Source organism: Osmerus eperlanus, chromosome 24 (assembly GCF_963692335.1).
Source record: "Osmerus eperlanus chromosome 24, fOsmEpe2.1, whole genome shotgun sequence".
In the NCBI taxonomy this organism is placed as follows: domain Eukaryota; kingdom Metazoa; phylum Chordata; class Actinopteri; order Osmeriformes; family Osmeridae; genus Osmerus; species Osmerus eperlanus.
Genome location: NC_085041.1, coordinates 1,011,483 through 1,032,835, shown reverse-complemented (window position 1 = coordinate 1,032,835; position 21,353 = coordinate 1,011,483). Strand labels below are relative to the sequence as shown.

At 52.5% G+C, this 21,353-nt stretch overlaps 1 protein-coding gene across 1 annotated transcript in view; it reads right to left on the bottom strand.

Moving 5' to 3' along the window:
* The window catches only part of tp63 (tumor protein p63), a 42,056-nt gene that overhangs the window by 4,690 nt on the left and 16,013 nt on the right, over window positions 1-21,353 (bottom strand). The window contains 11 exon segments of the mRNA XM_062450870.1: window positions 305-452; window positions 721-866; window positions 4,879-5,003; window positions 5,213-5,295; window positions 5,721-5,845; window positions 5,926-6,035; window positions 6,117-6,232; window positions 6,553-6,739; window positions 14,110-14,138; window positions 14,141-14,207; window positions 14,209-14,367. Of these exon segments, the coding sequence (XP_062306854.1) occupies window positions 305-452; window positions 721-866; window positions 4,879-5,003; window positions 5,213-5,295; window positions 5,721-5,845; window positions 5,926-6,035; window positions 6,117-6,232; window positions 6,553-6,739; window positions 14,110-14,138; window positions 14,141-14,207; window positions 14,209-14,367 (1,295 nt within the window).

Sequence of the window (21,353 nt, the reverse complement as noted above, 5' to 3'; positions counted from 1 at the left end):
AAGGGGTTAGCATGTGTGTTTTGAATGGAAATGACCAAAGGGGTTAGCATGTGTGTTTTGGATGGGAAAATGACCAAAGGGGTTAGCATGTGTGGTTTAGATGGAAATCACCAAAGGGGTTAGCATGTGTGTTTTGGGGGTAATGACCAAAGGGGTTAGCATGTTTGTTTTGGGGGTAATGACCAAAGGGGTTAGCATGTGTGGTTTAGATGGAAATCACCAAAGGGGTTAGCATGTGTGTCTGTGGATGGATAGTAAGGCTAAATGGTGTTTCAGCGTGGCTGCAGGGTGGGGGTGGGGCTACCTGGAGATGCTGCTGTCCATGGGGTACGGAGGGGGCGGGGTGCAGTGAGAGGAGGGGACCATGGGGAGCTGGGACTGCAGGCTGTGTGTGGGGCTCAGCCCACTCATGTCTGCGTTCATGGGGATGTGGGCGCCCATCATGGGGGTCACTGAGGGGAGGACAAGCACAGCGGCTGTGAGAGGCTCTCTGACAACACGACACAGCAGAGAAACTGATAGGGGGGCGGATACAGCTAGGGGTGGGCAGGATATTCCTCAACAGACACACACACAGACACACAGACAGACAGACAGACACACAGACAGACACACAGACAGACACACAGACAGATAGACATACAGACAGACAGACACACAGACAGACAGACACACAGACAGACAGTTAGAGGCTGCAGGAACAACAGTGGGTCCACTCACTGTCAGTGAGGCCGCCCACCATGCCAGAGGGGGTGAGCGTGTTGCGCTGTTGGGGGTTGATGAGCTGGCTGACAGAGGGCAGCTTGTTGACCTTGTTGTGTGGGGGGGAGCTGGGCCCGAAGGGGGCCTGGGAGGCCATTGCAGTCCTGGGACAGGACAGAGGGTACAGTCCGTTACTCTCATCGCCCCTCAGATCCCATCTTAAACGACAAGAAGCCTCGCGGTTAGTCACAGACAACAACATCACCATCATGAGAGAATTACAGTCGTCAGTAAAAGGTTCCCTTGTGCCCCTAACTTTCACAATGGAAAATACTTCTTCTGATAGTCAGCGTGATGAGGAAGAGGTATCTTGGTTCTCGCTTGGCTGATCTTGCTGGTTTTAAGCGACTGTTTTTCCACAATAACATGTCATAAATTGTAACTGTGGGAAGCCCTCTCTGACATTCCTGGAAACCATCCTTCTGTCTCAGAAGCACAGCCCTCTGGTCACCTACCAGAGATCTGTCTCAGAAGCACAGCCCTCTGGTCACCTACCAGAGATCTCTCCCAGGTAGGCAGGGCAGCTACGCACCTGTCTACACCTGGAGATCTCTTGGTAGGTGTGTCTACTCTGCATAGTGAGTTGGCTGGGTGGAACTATTAACTATGGTTCCTTGTTTTTACACTAATATGGGAAGAAGGGATGAAACAGTGATGAAGAGAAGGAAAAAGACAGAAAAGGAGAGAAAGTCAAAGCAGAGAAAACATTTATTGAATCTTAGACAGACAGAAAGGCAGAATTACAGCAGGGAAACATCAACATAACATCTGTTTCAAACAGTGTTTCAAAAGCAACTTCTTCACAGAATATGTGGATGAGTATCAAACATCTGTAATCTCCTCTCATGTTAAACTAAGGCATAATATTTTCCAGACCATCGCAAAAACAAAAAAAAACTTGAAACACTAAAAACAAACTCAACTGTCCAGCAGTGACATTACAAAATCATGACCAGCATTATCAAAGTTATTGACATAATAAAATCTTCCCCTTTACAAACCCACACAGCGAACTGAAGTTCGAGCCCAGCTCCAAAACAGGAACAAAATTGTCTAAAGTCCATACAGATTCTTACAGTAGAGCACTACCCAAGCAAAAACATCTATTATACTTACAAAGTACAAAGTACAAACATACTCACATACTGTTTATAAAAGTTGTTAATGAGTATGCAAATATGCAAAATCAGTACAATTTAAGTACACTTTGTAGAAAAAAATATAATGAAAATGTATATAGCTCTCATTTAATACATTTAAATTAGATTTAAATATATATTTTTTGCACTTGGGCAGCTCCAGACGTCTGTTCTGGGAGGATCAGAGGGCTTCGTGACTGAAGCCTAATCCAAAAAAGAGATGAACTATGGCAGACTGAAGCAGCTCTGTGATAGGTGGAGGCAGACTGAAGCAGCTCTGTGATAGATGGAGGCAGACTGAAGCAGGTCTGTGATAGGTGGAGAGCTTCTGTGTCGTGGAGGTGTAGCAGGACTATTTCCTCTGCTCTACAGAATGTCAGAGTTTACAGTCCTCCAGACCGGATCTCAGAGAGAGAAGAGGGACAGAGATGAGAGAGAAAGAGAGAGAGAGAAGCAGGGGGGAGAAGCAGGGGGGAGGAGCAGGGGGGAGGAGCAGGGAGGAGGAGCAGGGGGAGGAGCAGGGCGGGGAGCAGGGGGGAGGAGTAGGGGGGAGGAGCAGGGGGGAGGAGCAGGGGGGAGGAATGTGAGGCCCTCTCAGGAGGAGCTGCAGGTTCTCCTCTGCTCTGCTGGAGGCTCCAGGAGCTCCGAACCGAGACGCGCCCTGAGAACACTGTAGAGAACCAGAGAGAACAGAGAGAACCAGAGAGAACCAGAGAGACCAGAGAGAACAGCAGAATAGAGAGAACAAGAGAGAACCAGAGAGAACAAGAGAGAACCAGAGAGAACCAGAGAGAACAGCAGAAGAGAGAGAACAGAGAGAGACAAGGTAGAAATGAGCACTGGCTTTGGCGGAGACCAGAAAAGCCCCAGACTCTCCCTCTCTCCCTCTACTGACTTGTGAAAATACGCTTTCAAATAAACAGAGATTAAGGGTAGAGAGAAAATTAAACAAATTCTACTTCCTGTGGTTGTTAGTATAATCTTGTTTTGCCCTGCACTTACATAAACATCTAGCCTGACATTGTCAAACCTAGTCAGAATATATGTCTGATACCGCTCCATTGGGCTGTGATTATGGGGCGTGTTTCAACCGAACCCAGAAAAAAATTCCTCTTCGCTCAATTGGATTGACCTACAACCAATCAGAGCCGAATACCGAATCCTGTAGGAAGGACAGCAAATACATATTTTCGATCGACAAATGGCTTGTTCGCGTTTCTCTGTTCCTCTTTCAAAATGAATGCGCTGTCGATGTCTTGTAAAACAGACTCGCTGGCAGAATCTACACATCTCAGCCATGTTTGTTGAAAACGAATTCAACCCAAGCGCTCTTTGGTGACGTGTTTGATTACGTTACTGTTGATCATCTGTCCATCATCGTATAAAGCCCGCCCTGACAATTTGATTGGTATGAACTGCTCTTGTTCGGGCATAGTTTTTCCCCAACGGAGCAATCCTAGACCGAACTTCCAGACCAAATTTTTTTGTGGGCGGGGCTAAGTTCGGCTGGCACCCAGGCTAATAAACATCCACTTGGTGGCACTGTTTGCCAATAGATAAATCCAATCCATGAGGGAGAGAGGGAGAGAGAGAGAGGGAGGGCGAGTGTAGACTTGAAAGACTAAAAAAACAATTTTAAAGAGTTGAAAAAAGACTGAAACGTTCTGTTGAAATGTGGCACAGAGCTTTATTTCAGCGTGAGGAACAGTGAGGGTTCAGACCAGGATTTCAGAGCAGAGCACCGCTCAGGAACTTGGGTGGAAATTAGAAACATTTCTACAAAGTGTTTAATTTTGGTTGAGCTTTTGAAGTTACAGCTGGTCTGACCTCTCATTTAATCTAAAACACAATACAGTTGAGACATAGGATTCAACCACTTGTCAAAGCAAGTTTTGACTGTGACAACATTTTGACCACATATTCACTAGGGCAGAGAACACTGCCCACATTTCTAACCTGCCTAGTGAGACGAACCAAACATGTGGATTACTGATACCTCACGTCTCCAGAGGAACAGCTGACCCTAGCTTGTCTGAGGTGGGAAGGGTTCCTGGGTAACCAGGAAGGTGGGAAGGTAGGAAGGTGAACCTGAACTAAATCTAACCAGGACACTGCAGAATGAGAACTCGAGGAGCTAAACCGTGAGAGGGTTACCTCACAGTAAAAGCCAGTTTGCTTCTTTAATGACAAACGCCAAACATAAGCAGTAATTATCGCTGGGCGTCGCTCTGTCAAGCTGTCATTTACAAAGACTGCCCCCCCCCCCCTGCTCCAGGCCCTGGGGACTGCTCCAGGCCCTGGGGACTGCTCCAGGTGGAGGGTGGGGATCCCAGATCTACTTGTGGAGGAGAGAGGGGACTGGAAGCTAAAGATCCTGAGAAACAACCTGACTCTCGACCCGTCAGCCATAACTCACACAGCGTAACGATCCTCCACCACACAGGAAGAGGAGAGGAGAGGCAGCTCTGCCCAGGGCCACCCTCCACATACGAGGTGCAAGCACAGGCTGTAAAGATCCTTAATAAGTGATTAAGGTCCAGAGGACAGAGTTCTGTATCCGTGACAGCAGAGGAGGATGCCACAGCACACACCTAGAGCTCACAAACAGGACAAGTGTGTGTGAGAGAGCGTGTGTGTGTGTGAGAGACACTACAGCCACTCTTAGTGAAACAAGCAAACCATCAGAGTTAGTCCAGAGAGGGGAGGGTCCAGAGGTGAGGTCAGGAGACAGGAACAGGCAGCAAGGGAGCAGGCAGTAAACAGGCAGTAAGACATAAGCAGGCAGTAGTGAGGAAGCAGGCAGTAAGGCATAACCAGAGCAGTCAGATCTGGGGTCAACTGGAAGCTGTTGGAAGCCTGAGGCATACTGGACCTGTCATGACCTGGACTGGTGGACTAATACTCTACTGACTGGGTGTCTGACTGTCTGTCTGTCTGTCTGTCTGGCTGTCTGTCTGTCTGGCTGGCTGGTACTCACTGTTTGTGCAGGAGGTTCTGCTGCTGCTGTCTGTAGGACTCGATGGTGTGCTGTGGGAGGAACTGCATCAGCTCCAGAGACTCTTTGATTTTCACCAAAATCTCATAGATCTCACGGCCTTTAATCTGTCAGAGAGAGAGAGGAGGTGAGCTGCTGCGGGATGTATCTGGGACAGAGAGAGAGTGATAGAGAGAGAGTGATGGAGAGAGAGAGAGAGAGAGGAAGAGTGAGAGAGAGAGAGAGAGAGAGAGAGAGAGAGAGAGAGAGAGAGAGAGAGAGAGAGAGAGAGAGAGAGATAGGTGCTGCAGGCAGAGGAACAGAGCATGGGACTCACAGGCAGACAAAACACTTCCTCATCTGTGGATCTTCTCTTCTTGATGGAGGACATCTGGATACCATGAGAGGCCTGGCGGAAGGCTGGAGAGAGGGAGGAGGTGAGGAGAGAGGAGGTGAGGAGAGAGGAGGTGAGGAGAGAGGAGGTGAGGAGAGAGGAGGTGAAGAGAGAGCGGGGGAAAAGAGGCGGGGGAGGAGAGAGAGGGAGGAGGTGATGAGGGGAGTCATTCCTTACGCTCTTCTGGCAGAGAATAGCCTCAGCACACAGAGAGAAAAAACAAGCGGGGGGAGCGGGGGGGAGAGCGGCGGGGGGGGGGGAGGCATGCAGTGTATGTAGGAGTGTATCTGCTGAGGGGTAAAGTTCTGTGTGTGCGAGAGAGTGTGTGTTACGCGTGTGTGTTATAAGTACGAGTATGTGTGTGTGTTACGCATGTGTGTGTGTGAGAGGGGGACAGCAGCCAGTCAGCCCGTCACCTCAAGCCCCGCCTACTTACGACGTCGTTTCCTACCCTCACTGTTCTTGCTCCCGTCCGTGACGTGCTGCTTGCGGATGCTGTCCTCGTCAGCCTTGCGGTCGCGGCCCGGACACGCACAGATCCTCGCCTCGAAGCACCGTCGGCCCAGAACCTGGCCACTGGGGGGCGACAGAGAGGAGCGGTTACACACACTCCAGTGATGAGGCAGGGAGGGGGGGGGGAGGGGGGGGAGACTCACTCTCTGGTCTCCAGGGTGACGATGATGAGGATGGGCCGTCTGTTCATCCCTCCCACACAGCTGGAGTTACACATGAAGTTGTAGAGGATGGTGGTGAACTCTGTACCCACCTGAGGACACACACACTGTCTGAGTCTACACACACCTCACACACACCTCTCTCACACTGTGTCAGGGTTAGGGGCACCAACCTGTGGGGGCTCGTAGGGCACCAGCACACTCTGCCGGCCCGTGATGGAGTCCTCCAGGTACTGGGCGTGGCTGTTCCCCTCCACGCGAATCAGGTGGCTGGGCGGGGCTATCTGGCCTGTGGACAACAAATCACAGCAGGGTTAGCATGAATTAATAATGTTACGTTTTGACATCAACATAAAACAGATGACTAAACACTATAAACATCAAAAAGATTCAGCAGAGTTCAGCAGAGTATTTTCTTGACGTACACAGACATCTTGTAAAATGTGAAGAAATGTTGTACAATTTATGTGATCTAACATTGTTGTACAACATTATGTCATGTTAATAATACAAAAAATTGAAAAAAAGAAAAGAAAATCTGAACAAATGTGCTCTCTGTGTTGGTGTGTGTGTTGGTGTGTGTGTGGGTCCATGGCAGACTGGACTGACCGTCGTTAAACTCCCGGCTCAGCTCGTGGTTGGGGCAGCGCTTCACCACCTCAGTCACATGCTCCGCCTTCTTGTAGACGGGCATGGCCCTGATGACAGCGCCCCCTGGTGGGTTGGTCAGAACCTTGATCTGGATGGGACACGTCTTGGCTATCTGGCAGTACAGCTTCTTCAGCTCTGTGGAGTACTGGAGGGAGAGGTCAGAGGTCAGGAGACTGCTTTGTGTGTGTGGGTAGAGTGTTTTCTTCTGGACGAGTACTGGACGAACGCGCAGGTCAGGGGTCACACCGAGAACGCACACACACACACACACACACACACACACACACACACATACATACACACACACACACACACACACAGACACACACACACACACACACACACACACACACACACACACCACCGTAGACAGAGACATGAAAGGCCTCTAGGTAGAGGCTCCATGTTCAGGAGGACATCTGCTCTGCAGCAGTAAAGCACCATCAGCAGATGGTGCTTCACACACATCTGAAGTCTACAGAGTTCAACAACAGGCCTGTGATTACTGCCCACGTGAACACACTCACACCTCACACACACACACACACACTGTGTCTGTACATTTACATTTAGTCATTTAGCAGAAATGTGTACAGGGTGTGTGTGTGTGTGTGTACAGGGGGTGTAGCTGCTTCCTGTGATGAAACTCAGCCCTGAGTCCTCCTCACACTCAGAATGACGAAGACAGTACTGTCACAGGATGTTACACACACACACACACACAGTCCTACAGGGCCATCGTCTCTCCCCACAGGAGCTGAGTGCGTCCAGACTGTCGTCCCTGCTGTGTTCAGGATGTGGAAACACACAGAGCAGCTTCCTCTCTGAAGGAGGGAAGGAGGAGAAGAACGGAAAGAAACACGACAGTTTGAGGAGGAACACAGTGAAACAGGGTCGGGGCTGAAACAATCACACCTTCCATTCCCCCTCCGCTAAGCTGTTCCCGTGGAAACAGCCCAGCCCAGCACCTGTGATGACTCTGTGTGTGGGTGTGTGTGTGTGTGAGAGAGAGATGATGAGTGTTACACAAGCTTGGCAAGGAGGCAGGCCCTGCACCCAGTACACACCCTCTCCTTTCAACAGGGCACGGCGTCCACACACACGCACACACACTTTCCCTTTTCCTCTGTCTCTTCCCACACACTCCTGCTCATCCCTATCTCACACACACACACACACACGTATGCATCGGTTAGGATCAGACTGAGGATGGGTTCAGATCGGTGTGACAAGTGTGAAAGAGAGAGATTTAGAGCAAAAGTGAAGAGAGAGAGGGAGCAGAAGAGAGAGGAAAATGAGCGAGAGAGGAGAGCGAGAGAGATCAAACCAGGGAGAGAGAGGAGGAACAACAGAGAGAGAGAGAGAGAGAGAGAGAGAGAGCTAGGTGTCCTAAGAGGGCGAGGTAGAAAGATGTTTGTGTGAATAATTGCAAGACACTCCTTTTTCTTAGCTGTGGGCAATTTAACCAGATGATGAAAACCAGCTCTTTGGTGCCAGGATCACAGAACCTTCTGCAACTGCTGACTGTGCGACCTCCAGTCACACAATACACAAACAAACTACACACAGTACACACACACACACACACACCCACACCACTGCCAGCCAAGGAAACATCCCTGCCCTTGGGTCACAAACTCTGAGAACACAAATCTATGTTGCTGGGGCTGTTTATGGGCTGTTTATGCTGAGGGAGGGATTGTGAAAGGAGGGTGTGGGAAGGAGAGTGGAGGGAGGATGGAGGGACGAAAGGAGGGAGGGAGGGAGGAAGGATAGAGGGAGTGTGTATGTGGAGGGAGGGAGGGAGGGTGGCAGAAAGATGGAGCGATTGTGGATGGATGGATGGATGGATGGAAGAGGGACAGAAGGAGGAGGGGGGAAGCAGAGTGAGCAGAGGGAGAGCGAACACTAGAGGGTGACACAAGGTGAGGCCTGTAGGTGTTAACCTGTAATTATGCTCCATTCACTGGACACAATGGGACACCCAGCTCTTCACAGCTCCTCACAGGAGACACGCCACCCAGTACAGAACAACCTTCCGTCCCAGAAAGCCTCCAGCGTCAGCCACAACCACAGAGCGTGACACATTCTTGGACAGGCGACTGAGGAGGGGGGGGAGAGAGAGGGAGGAGGGGGGGTCCTGCTCTGACGTGAAAACAAAGAGAAAGTCTTGGTGTGAAAAAAGTTCTTCAGCTTCCAAGACAGCAGAGAGAAGGGTCGTTTGTGATTCATATCTTTCATGCTCTGAAAAATCAACAACTCCTCCCATCGGTACGTGGCTAAGTTCTGGAGCTCTGGAGGAATGTGTGAGTCAACTGCTGATAGAGGTGAAGGTAAATAACAACAATACCAACATTTAGCCGACGTTTTTATCCAAACCCACGTATAGGGGGAGGGAATCCGAACCAGTGACCTCTCGATCCGCAAACTCTCTAACCACTGAGCTCTACCCTTTCCCAAGGTGTGTGTGTGTGGTGTTGCTCTCACACAGGTGAGCTTCACCGACACACAAACACACACACACAGGTTTCCAGGTCGCTGCAGGCCCGGGCAGGTCTACAGCTGTGGTGTTCTTCTCCTGACAGGACGCTGCGGGCGCCAGCTCACGTCAGGCCTCAACACGCCGGGCCTCTCACAGCCGCCCGTGGCGCCTCCGGTCTTGTTCGCCTCATTCCTGGCGTGTCGCATCACGCCTGCAGCCCCACACAGTCCACAAACATGCAAAACCAGGAGGTGGAGGAAGGTTGTCTTTTTTTACAGACTTTTCTCCTTTCCCCTCGGGAGGGAGGACGAACACCTGCCTGGTGGAGAGGCTGAACGATGAGAAGACGCGGGGGAGGAAGTGACATCGCTCACTTCCTGTCAGGGGCGAGAGCCTCGTCACCTCTCATCTCTGATTGGTCAATGTTTCTGCTTACTGTTCCTAAACAGTAAACAGACAGGGTTCCTGGACTCTAAACTCTGAAACACTGTCGCACGTCTGGTCCTCCATCTTCAGTACTGTCTACATGCAGTGTTGTTACGCAGCTTTGGAGGACAGCTTCTGCTGGTGAATAAAATGTGGCGTGGCGTACAGCTGACATGTACTGGGGTGTCATGTGACATGATGTTTTCGTAGGGACACACACATACCAAAGTCAGACTAGAACTGAAACAGGGTGTGTGTGTGTGTACAGGGTGGGTATATGTGTGTGTGTGTGTGTGTGTACAGGGTGGGTATATGTGTGTGTGTGTGTGTGTGTACAGGGTGGGTATATGTGTGTGTGTGTGTGTGTGTGTGTGTACAGGGTGTTCCATGGAGTCGTAAACACAGCGATGGTCTTATTTTATCTCCATGGAGACCCCTTCTCACTCAACACCAGATCTGTTTTCAGTTCCACTGTAGTCTGATCAAACAGAATGCTGTTCTGCTGTCCTGATCCAGGGGCGTGGCTTATGTTACCCAGGAGACCAGGAGGAGGAGGAGGGGACAAAGAAAGGACAGGATTTTCTGTAATTATGCCGGTTTTCCCCTAAACACTAACAGGCCTTGAACACAGAGCTGCTACAGAAAGGAAATGTGTTTATGGTATTACAGGTGTTATGGCGTTTCACCCTCACAGGCCGGAGGACTGTCTGCCAGGGAACCAGATGATGCTGATCTGAAGGAGAAATGAGCAAGATCCCTCTCTCTATCTCTCTGTGCCGCCCCTCTCTCCCCCTCCCTCCTTCTCTCTATCTCTCTGTGCCGCCCCTCTCTCCCCCTCCCTCCTTCTCTCCTATCTCTTTCCTTTTCTATGTTTTTGTACGAATGTATTTCATCGCTTTCATCTTTGGCACATGACAGTTTTACATTGTGAGACATTCCCTCTTGCCTTCAAAACATGTAACATAACTGGCACACAAAAACTAAAATCCTAAATAAATTTAATGTGACATATAAGGGACCTGACCATGGAGAATGTCCCCCAGCAGGTTGTGACATGAAGGACTTTCTCTCCCTGGATCAACTCCTGTCATAAAGCAGGTGGCCTTTTATTGTAACAATAAAAACTAAACAAAAACACACTTAATAAACCTGTTTACAATCTGACCTCTCCTGTCCCATTATTACTAAATCACTTCCTGATCACCAAATCTATTCAGCTCTAGGTTCTCTCTCTCTCTCTCTCTCTCTCTCTCTCTCTCTCTCTCTCTCTCTCTCTCTCTCTCTCTCTCTCTCTCTCCCTCCTTCTCCCTCTCTCTCTCTCTCCCTCGCTCTCTCTCTCTCTCTCTCTCTCTCTCTCTCTCTCTCTCTCTCTCTCTCTCTCTCTCTCTCTCTCTCTCTCTCTCTCTCTCTCTCTCTCTCTCTCTCTCTCTCTCTCTCTCTCCATCCGTCTCTCTCTCTCTCTCCCCCTCTCTCTCTCTCCCTAGTCTCTCCCTCTCTCTGGATCCCAGCTCTTGTCTGAGATGCGAGTCCTGACAGGCTCTCTGACAGTAACAGGTCGCTCCTCGTCTCTGCAGGCGAGGGGCGAGCCCGCAGATGTTCCTGGGACAAGTCCTGTCTCGTCTGGAACGCTTCTCTTCAGCCCAGCGAAGCCAGCACCTCCTCCTCTCCTCCACCACCTCCTTCTCCTCCCTCCCCCTTCTCCTATCCTCCACTTTCTCCTCCTCCTACCCTCTCCTCAACTTCCCTCCCTCTCCTCCTCTCCTCATCCTCCCCTCTCCTTCCCTCCCCCTCCACCTCCTCCCCTCTCCTTCCCTCCCCCTCCTCCTCCCCCCTCCTCCTCCTCCTCCCCTCTCCTTCCCTCCCCCTCCCCCTCCTCCTCCTCCTCCCCTCTCCTTCCCTCCTCCTCCTCCACCTCCCTGTGCTCCTAAACACACACAGCTACTCGCGGGTTCAGCTGAGAGGCACATTGTATTTACACAAGTATTATCCACAGGGGCCTCAATCCATTACAGTAATCCTCTTCTCCCCCCCCCCCCCCCCTCTCTCCCCCCCCCCCCTCTCTCTCCCCCCTCCCCCCTCCCCACACGCTCCCGTTGCGGCCTCGACATCTGCATTCCTGCTGCTCTGTGACATCTACCTGCTGGCAGGTAACACACCACACAAACACCAGCGCCTTTCATGCCTCACAATAGGAGCTTCCACCAGGTCAGTGGGAATCCCTTATCGGTGACACTCCATTAATACTGCTGAAGAGGTGGGGGGGGCTGGACAAGCTCTACAATTGCTGAGGGCAAAATCCTTTGTCCACACAGAGAGAGAGAGACAGAGAGGGAGAGGGAAGGAGAGAGAGGGAAGGAGAGTGAGAGAGAGACAGAGAGGGAGAGAGGGAGAGGGAAGGAGAGAGAGGGAAGGAGAGTGAGAGAGAGACAGAGAGGGAGAGAGGGAGAGGGAAGGAGAGAGAGGGAAAGAGAGAGAGACAGAGAGAGAGAGGGAGAGGGAAGGAGAGAGAGGGAAGGAGAGAGAGACAGAGAGAGAGATTGAGAGGGAAGGAGAGAGAGAGAGCGAGAGAGAGAGAGAGAGAGGGAGAGGGAAGGAGAGACAGAGAGAGAGAGGGAGAGGGAAGGAGAGAGAGAGGGAGATAAAGGCCAGGCTTCTGGGAACTGTTGACGTGTGTCATTGGCTGTTCTCCCAGACAGGAAGAGTTAGGGAGAAGGTTTGGGATTAGGCGTGTCTCCTTGAGTCATCATGAGGAAGGTACACCGCCTGCTAAGCCCCCCTACGGCGCAGTCTCACGGCCCAGCAAGGGGGGGGGACCTGAGGGCGTAGCCAGGCCGCTGCCGTGACAACCCTGGAGGAGCGTAACCACGACGAAGATCGGGAGGCCTGGAGGAGAGGGGCTCCGTCGCACGGCAACCCACACACCAACTCTCTCCCTCTCGACAGGGTGCCTATTATGGGATGTCTCGCACTAGCATTAACCCATGTGTGAGTTATAAAAGGGGGTAAATCCATGCTATGATGGCCGACACGGACCGCAGGATTATAGATGTGGATCTCCTGAGGCCTCTCACTGTGTCGACACAGCAAGCGCTCATTAAGGGAAGGGATTCACCTAACCCTGAATACATGAAGACAAACCCAGTTTCAAACCAGTCCACTCCTAGCACTGACACCAGTTACAGACCAGTCCACTCCTAGCACTGACACCAGTTACAGACCAGTCCACTCCTAGCACTGACACCAGTTACAGACCAGTCCACTCCTAGCACTGACACCAGTTACAGACCAGTCCACTCCTAGCACTGACACCAGTTACAGACCAGTCCACTACTAGCACTGACACCAGTTACAGACCAGTCCACTCCTTGCACTGACACCAGTTACAGACCAGTCCACTCCTAGCACTGACACCAGTTACAGACCAGTCCACTCCTAGCACTGACACCAGTTACAGACCAGTCCACTCCTAGCACTGACACCAGTTACAGACCTGGAGCACATCTGACAGACGCTCTGGTTTGGGGAACAGCAAAGCACTGTGGGAATTAGGTAAATATCACTCTCCCACACTTCCCGTGAGCCAATGGGAGCCCTGGGACCGCCTCGGCCACGCCCACCTCCACATTACCGTTAGTGTTCAGGCAGCGAGTTTGTCAACAGCGCTCTTCCCTGCCTGCCAAGAGAGGGTGAGTTCTATGGAGCGCGACGACACAAACGACACAGTGTCACATGCATGGAGGACAGGGATGGGAGGTCTGCTGGGAGCGATCCAGCCCAAACACCCACCGCCGTAGAGACGCAGAGGCCCCCAGCCACGCCCTCGCCGTGGACGCCGCCCCCTGCAGGCACCCAGGACAACAGCGCCCCCTGGCGCCGGTAGCTATGGCGGAATCCCTGCTGCGTTGCCATGACGCAGCTATGCGCCGGCGGCCATGACGACGGAGAGAGGAGCAGGTTGGGTTTAACAAGCTGTCACGTGGACACAGTCAGCTGTACACACACACACACACACACACACACACACACACACACACAGACATGCACACACACACACACACACACACACAGACATGCACACACACACACACAGACATGCACACACACACACACACACACAGACATGCACACACACACACACACACCACACACACACACACAGACATGCACACGCACACTCGAGGTCACATGCGACCTGGTCTAGTCAGTTAATCCTGTTTTCCTCCTAGAACAACAACAACATGGTTTGACATCATTACAGGTAGACGCACGCACGCACGGATCTGATTTCTATTGACAAGGAGAAGGGTTGGGTTGATGTCTGTGCCACCTGGATGAAAGATAGTTCTAATTTCTCCTCAGACACAAGTTCCACCCCCGCAGGTGTGGGGTGCTACCCAGGGCTCACAGACAGCGTGCAGCGTTACGAAGGAGCTCTGAGGAAAGATGATCTTGATAAAAGCCCTCGCTCACTATCACAGACACATCTGACCCCCAGGATATGACATCACAAGATGGATGCAGCTGGGCCCATAAATCTGGTGCCCCCCCCCCTCCCCCCCTCCTGAAGTCATGTGACCAGGAGAGGTCATGTGACAGTGTGTTCTTACCGTCCAGGTGGCTGACTTGGCGGTGCTGACTGCTGGAAGGAGACGTCGAAGGTGTGGGGGCCTGCGTAGTCTGTGTTGGAGGGGATGGCAGGGGAGGGGGGAGAGGGCGTCGAAGGTGGAGCTGGGCTGGGCGTAGGGGGAGGGCGCGGTCACGCTGTTGCTGGCGTGGTCGTTGGCGTACGGGCTGGTGGAGGTGGAGCCTCCATTCTGGATGCTCTGGTCCATGCTGTTCAGGAGCCCCAGGTTAGTGTACTGTGACTGGAGGAGGAGGAGGAGGAGGGGGAGGGGGAGGGGACGGAAGAAACAAACGAACATGTTACATTACTGTTTGCAGTATACACACAGACACGTCCAGAGTAAACATTAGGGTGAGATGCACATAGGGTAGCTGTTTCAAGCAGAGACAGATCAGTGTGTACAACACTAGACTGACTTCTGTATTTGACCAAGATAAGGAGAGAGGAACCACGTTAGAGATGGAAGGAGGAGGGAGAAGAGAGGGAGGGACAGAGTGTTTTGATAGTGTTTTGCGATGCATTCAGCCGAAACTTTTATCCAAAGCGAGGTGCAGGGGGGATTTGAACCGGCACCCTCTGCAGTCAAATGCTCTACCCGCTGAGCTACACCCACAAATATGAACTGTATCATAACAGCTTCTGTTGAGGGTTACAGTAACAGGTGTTACAGGTTCAGAATGAGCTCAGACGACGTTGAGAAGCCCTGCCAGCATCAGTCTGTGGGTGACACTGGGAAGGCTGACAACAACAGACCAACGGCCAGGAACATTTCCTCTCCAGTAAACCGAAAGAAAACAGAAATCTCTCTCTCACCACGGTCCACTTCCAGAGGTGTAGTTTGTTTGTTGGTACAGGGTTAGCTAGAGGGAGCAGGGAGCTAGAACACACACCCCATCAGAACCATCGGACCAGACCACAAGACAGCTCTTTGTATCTCACTTCTGTAGGTTCTTGGTCGACACAACCAAACCTCCCCTCCCTCCAAGTTAACATGTCTGCCTCCGGAGAACGTAGAGAATGTGTCTGGGCGCTGGCCAGCCCCCTTCCTGTCCTCTCGCCTGGTCATTGGCACACGTCCACGCCATTTATAAACAGCACATCCTGCTGGAGGTGGCGTTCAGACGGATATTAACCTCCCCAGGGTCATGCCAGGAGGGGGGGGGGGGGGAGTACACAGCTGCCCCGCTCACACCCAGGACCAGGTGCACTCTGGGAGTCAGGTGACCCTACCCAACACTGGGAGTGCACCCTGGTCTGGACGCTCCGGGACCAGACAGACCAGAGCGTCTCGTCTGAAGGCGACTACTCCCTGTGAATCACGAGGAACTCCTCCACAATCACACTGGGAGAGGGAGAGAGAGGGAGGAGAGAGGGAGGAGAGAGAGGGAGGAGAGAGAGGGGGAGGAGAGAGAGGGAGGAGGGAGGGAGGAGAGAGGGAGGAGAGAGGGGGGAGGAGAGAGAGGGAGGAGAGATGAGGGGGAGGAGAGAGAGGGGGAGGAGAGTTTTTCTTTGTCATTTTCCAAGGAAATGTGTTGCCGTAGTCTGGCATAGTACACAGCCTGACGTAAACAGGGAGATTACACAGATACAACATACACATGACACAACATTACTAGACAGAAAGGGAGAGAGAGAGAGATGGATCTGAGACAAACAGGAAAAAAAAGGACAGAGAAAGAGAGAGAGAGATACAGAGACAGAAAGGGACAGGGGAAAGAGGAAAAAAAGAGAGACACACAGAGAGAGAGAGAGAGAAGAGAGAGAGAGAGAGTCAGTCTGGCAGAGGTCACTCTAGCCAACCCCAGCATACCTGTGCAGGAGTGGCCTGAGGCTCTCTACTGTGTTGGATAAGGTCAGTGTGTGTGTGTGCCACGAGCCTGCTCACCCCCCGGAAACAACACGCAGGCTTTTAGGGCCCGTCTGGAGAACAATGTGCTTTGAAGACAAGCAGGTGTGAGGAGACAGGGGCATTGTGAATGAAACACACACACACACACTATCTTTATATACCTCTAACACTTGGAGAAAAACTCCTCACAGGAGCCTGCAGATTGTATGATGAGTTTTATCAGCACGAGTCAGACAACCGCAGAGTATAAACATTATAATTAATATATAATACCATGTATAGTATAAAGGTGAGTGTGTAGAGTGTAGACATCACTACATCTCAGTCTGATTCCACTTTCATTCACCCGTCTCTGGCTGGTGAGATGGGGAGGAGGAGGAGGAGGAGGAGGAGAGGAGGAGGAGAGGAGGAGGAGATGGGGAGGAGGAGGAGGAGGAGAGGAGGAGGAGGAGAGGAGGAGAGGAGGAGGAGATGGGGAGGAGGAGGAGGAGGAGAGGAGGAGGAGGAGAGGAGGAGGAGATGGGGAGGAGGAGGAGAGGAGGAGAGGAGGAGGGTGTTTGTTTGACAACAAAAACTAAAAGTGAGAATTCGATTGCGACCTTTAAAAGGCAGCCACCACAAGAGGAGCCCACCCTGCAGGGGCAGAGTCACGCTCCAATCAGGTTCAGGTGACACAGAACTGTGACGCATCACTTCCTGTTTAGAAATCTTCTTCCCGTCTATGTAGTGTGTTTAGTCAGATGCGATGACGTCACTCATCAAAAGAAAATTGTAGAGAAAGAAAAAATGTCTCCTTTACTACACTGCTGCTCTGCCGCTTTCCAGCCTATCACTGCCATATCCTCCCCTCTCCCCCCCCCCCCCTCCCCCACCTCCCTCCTCTCCTCCCCCTGGCCCTGTCTTCATCTGAAGTGGTAGTGACAGACAGCCTCTCATTATCACAGCACGTAAACGTCAGTTCTGATCAGAACGCTCCGCCCCCCCTGCCCCACCCTGCCCCGCCCCTCTCCCATCACAGACCAGGAGGCTGATAGACAAGGACTCACAGGACACTTCAGACACCCTGGTTCTCCTGAGGAATGTTTCTCTGGCTGCCAGGGGAACCCGGAGAACAGGGGTGAAATGGGGGAGGGGGGAGACGAGGGGGAGGGGGGAGACGAGGGGGAGGGGGGAGACGAGGGGGGAGACGAGGGGAGGGGGGGAGACGAGGGGGGGAGATGAGGGGGAGGGGGGAGACGAGGGGGAGGGGGGAGACGAGGGGGGAGACGAGGGGGAGGGGGGAGACGAGGGGGGAGATGAGGGGGAGGGGGGAGACGAGGGGGAGGGGGGAGACGAGGGGGGAGACGAGGGGGAGGGGGGAGACGAGGGGGGAGACGAGGGGGAAGGGGGGAGACGAGGGGGGAGGGGGAGACGAGGGGGGAGACGAGGGGGGAGGGGGAGACGAGGGGGGGACGACGAGGGGAGGGGGGAGACGAGGGGGGAGAGCTACCACCTCAGCCCACCTCAGCCCCCGATCACCAGGCTGAGAGTTTAATTGAGTGGAAGTGTGTGTGTGCTAACCCGGTGCTAACAGCCTGTGTGTGTGTGTTTGTTCAGGAGTGTGTGTGTGTGTTCAGGAGTGTGTGTGTGTGTGTTCAGGAGTGTGTGTGTGTGTTCACTGCCTCTCCCCTCTAATCAGATCTTATTCCACTGTAATACAGCGGCACGTTTAATAACCCCTTCAGATGCTCTTAAAAATACCTTCCGTTTAAAAGCCAGGAGTGTCTCTCTCCCCCAGGAGGTTAGCACCAAACGCCTGCCACGCTCAATCAACCCATTTGACGTCCAAGACAGCCTTTAATAAAGCTGGTGAAAGGTCAGGCTGGCTCCCAGGGGCCTTTGTCTGAGGCAAGAGCTGGAGTCAGCATCGCTGAGCTGGGGGGGCAGGGGGGAGAGGGGGGAGAGGGGGGAGAGGGAGGCAGGGGGGAGAGGGGGGGAGAGGGGGGAGAGGGGGAGAGGGGGGAGAGGGGGGAGAGGGAGGCAGGGGGGAGAGGGGGGAGAGGGGGAGAGGGGGGAGAGGGAGGCAGGGGGGAGAGGGGGGAGAGGGGGGAGAGGGGGGAGAGGGGGGAGAGGGGGGAGAGGGGGGAGAGGGGGGAGAGGGGGGAGAGGGAGGCAGGGGGGAGAGGGGGGGAGAGGGGGGAGAGGGGGGAGAGGGGGGAGAGGGAGGCAGGGGGAGAGGGAGAGGGGGGAGAGGGGGGAGAGGGGGGAGCGGGGGGGAGAGGGGGGAGAGGGGTGGAGAGCAGTGACCTTTACAGCCACGCAGCTAGCTGATAGCCTGTTGACTCCGCAGAAGGAATCTGCAGGATGCCGCACGCATGTCTGGGATGGTTAGCATACAGACACCGTAACTAAGAGGCCGTTACAGACGAGGGAAAGTTTGTGATTGGCTGATGGATGGTGATGTTCACATTCTCCTCAGGGATTTATGTATCGTCCGACATCCAGGCCCAGACATTCCTCTACGTCCATTGTAGTGGTCACTGGTTTTGGAACTTTGCAACAATCCTGCCTGTTGTGTTGATTTCTTTAGTTCAAATCAGAGGGCCTCCCGGGTCTGTAAGGACGACCTCGAGAACAGCTGTGTAATTCCTCTTAGTTAATTTAGGTTTGGACTACAGACTATTTCAAATATTAAAACTATGTTGGGACATTTACTTTCCTTAAAATACATTTATTTTATGTTTTGCTAAATTATTGTATGTTATGTAAAATTTTTACATAAATATTTTGAATACATTTTCCTGGTCGAAGAAGGATGTGTTGCCAGTGGTAACCAGCAAGGTTTGTGAGGGTCAGAACCTCTAGAGCCTTAGAACGTGGAACCCCCCAGCCAACACACCGACAGGAGAACATCTGAACCAGAGTGTGGTTCTCCAGGTGGGGCTGTGATCCAGGTGAGCTGGAGTCTGGTGGTAGCAGAGGACAGGAGCCAGGGGAGCCCTGAGGGGCATAGCTCCCATTCCTGAACCCTCTCTGGTGACCTGGGCTGGGGTCCCTGGGCTGGGGGGGGCAGGGGGCTAGGCGAGCTGGAGGGTGGGGGCAGGGTGGTGATGAGTGACCACAGGCGAGGGAGGTATTAACAGCTCTTCTAGGGAGGGGAGGGGGAGGGGGTGAGGGTGGGAGTGTTGATGGTGTGGTGGGGAAGAGAGGGATCTATGTCCACCTTCTACCTGCTGAGGGTGGGGTGTGGTGGGGTGGGGTGGGGGGTGTGGTGTGGTGGGGTGGGGGGTGTGGTGGGGTGGGTCAGAGCAGGTGATTGTATCTACATCAACACACCATTAAAGCAATTACCACCAAACAGCCAGGCCAGCCACATTCTGAGTGCTCCCTCAGCCTCCTGAGAGGTGGGGGAGGGTGGGGGAGGGTGGGGGAGGGGGAACCTAATACCTCAACACTCAGGGAGGGTGGACAGCACTCACTGACCCCCGGCCCCCCTTCCCCCCCGCCCTCTAAAGACAGGGACCTGACACCTGCCATCAGCCAGCCGATCTGCAACCCAACGCCCTCCCAGCTCCGGAGCTGGACAACGTGTTTGATGACAAGATAGAAAACAGTCGATTTATCACCTCAGTTTGTTTTTACAGATTCTGTGATTCTGAAAAAAGAATACAAATCTAGATCTGTCTGGAAGAAAGATCTGGATTGTTCTAGATCTGCCATCCGCAAGACAGAACACACACATCTACCACCCTTTCAGGATGTTGCATGTGTGTGTTCTTGAACAGGTCTGTTATCTGACCCAGGGTTTGAACCCGTAGAGGAGGTGGCTGGGGTGAAGTCCCTGGCCCTGATCAGGACCACCACCCGACCACCCGACCCCCTCTCCAGCTGCCTGTCAGGCAGCGCGACAGGCAGCGCGCTGTGCTGGGGTCCGGACAGGACTGCTAGTTGGGATATTCATGGAACACCGTCGGAATTTACAGCAACAAAAAGAGGTGAAAATGTATTAAAAAAATGTGGCTGCACACATTTTCAAATAAAGCCAGAGTAAACTAAAACTAAAGCCGTGAAATGTATAAAGTTATGAAATTGTGTCTTGTGATGTAGCAGGGAGGCCTTTGACAGAACAGTCTGCCAGTCTTTATTCAGCGCACTTCTCCAAATCAAAGCCAATCACTTGAATGCAAATCCAGAAGCATCAATCACCTGTCTGTCACAAAGCTGTTTTTTTCCACACTCAGATCATGTCGGTTAACAACAGTCTGAATGGACACTGTACACCGTTAACAAAAGTCTCAATATCACTACCAGCGTCAGTGCAGGACGACAAACAGTGTGAGTCAAACCCCAGCTGTGGGGCCTAACATGAGCAGACTCCATTTCCTGCCTTGTTCGAGCCCTCCACAACACCCTGTTTACATTCCCTCTACGCTGAATTCTCACTCACACCCAAAAACACAACCGCCCTTTTCAACACACACACACACTAATACAATGTCACTGAATTGAAACGCAAACAGAGGAAAATCAGCCGCCAAAACAAGAGTTGTTATTAAATTTGTTTTCGTTGTAAATCTGATAAGAGACAAGCTGAGATTTATAATTTATCTGATCCAGTTTAGTTTGTTACTGAGCCGTTTTCAGGGGTTTCCATTCCACACAAGTCACTAAGAACGACCTAACAGATCAAAAACACACAAACGTACACCGAACCTTTTTTGTTTTAGGAAAATATTGTCTTAATAAAAAAATTTATTACGTTATTTAACGACTGGGGCCCATTCCGCCTAGTAACTATCCTTCTACATCGTCTACCCTCCGTTCCACGGAGGTTTGAGGAACCCACCACCCAGGGGCCCACTGGGTCTGTTACCAGGGGCCCACTGGGTCTGTTACCAGGGGCCCACTGGGTCTGTTACCAGGGGCCCACTGGGTCTGTTACAAGGGGCCCGCTGGGTCTGTTACCAGGGGGCCGCCATCCCCTCTCCCCCGCTCCCCCCCCGTCTTACCTCGCTGTACGAGGACGGCGTCCCTGTCTCCAGGTACAGCATGTTGGCGCTCAGGTTAAGCAGGGCTGCAGCTGTGTGCTCCACTGACTCCAGGGTTCTACAGCTCGCAATCCTTCTACTGTGAAAGAGTCCAGGATCAAACAGCTAACGGGACAGGTAGAGTCTCTACGGGAGGCTGGGGGGAGGCCCTATATACCTGGGACAGGGGGGAGGGGCTACGGAGCTACCTGGCCAATACCTGAGCACACACCCATCTCCTGGAGAAGCACCCTGTCTTCCTCCTCCTCCTGCTTGTGTCTGCAGAGACCATCTGAGATCCGACCAGAGCAGCATGCCGCCGTACCATCTGAGATCCGACCAGAGCAGCATGCCGCCGTACCATCTGAGATC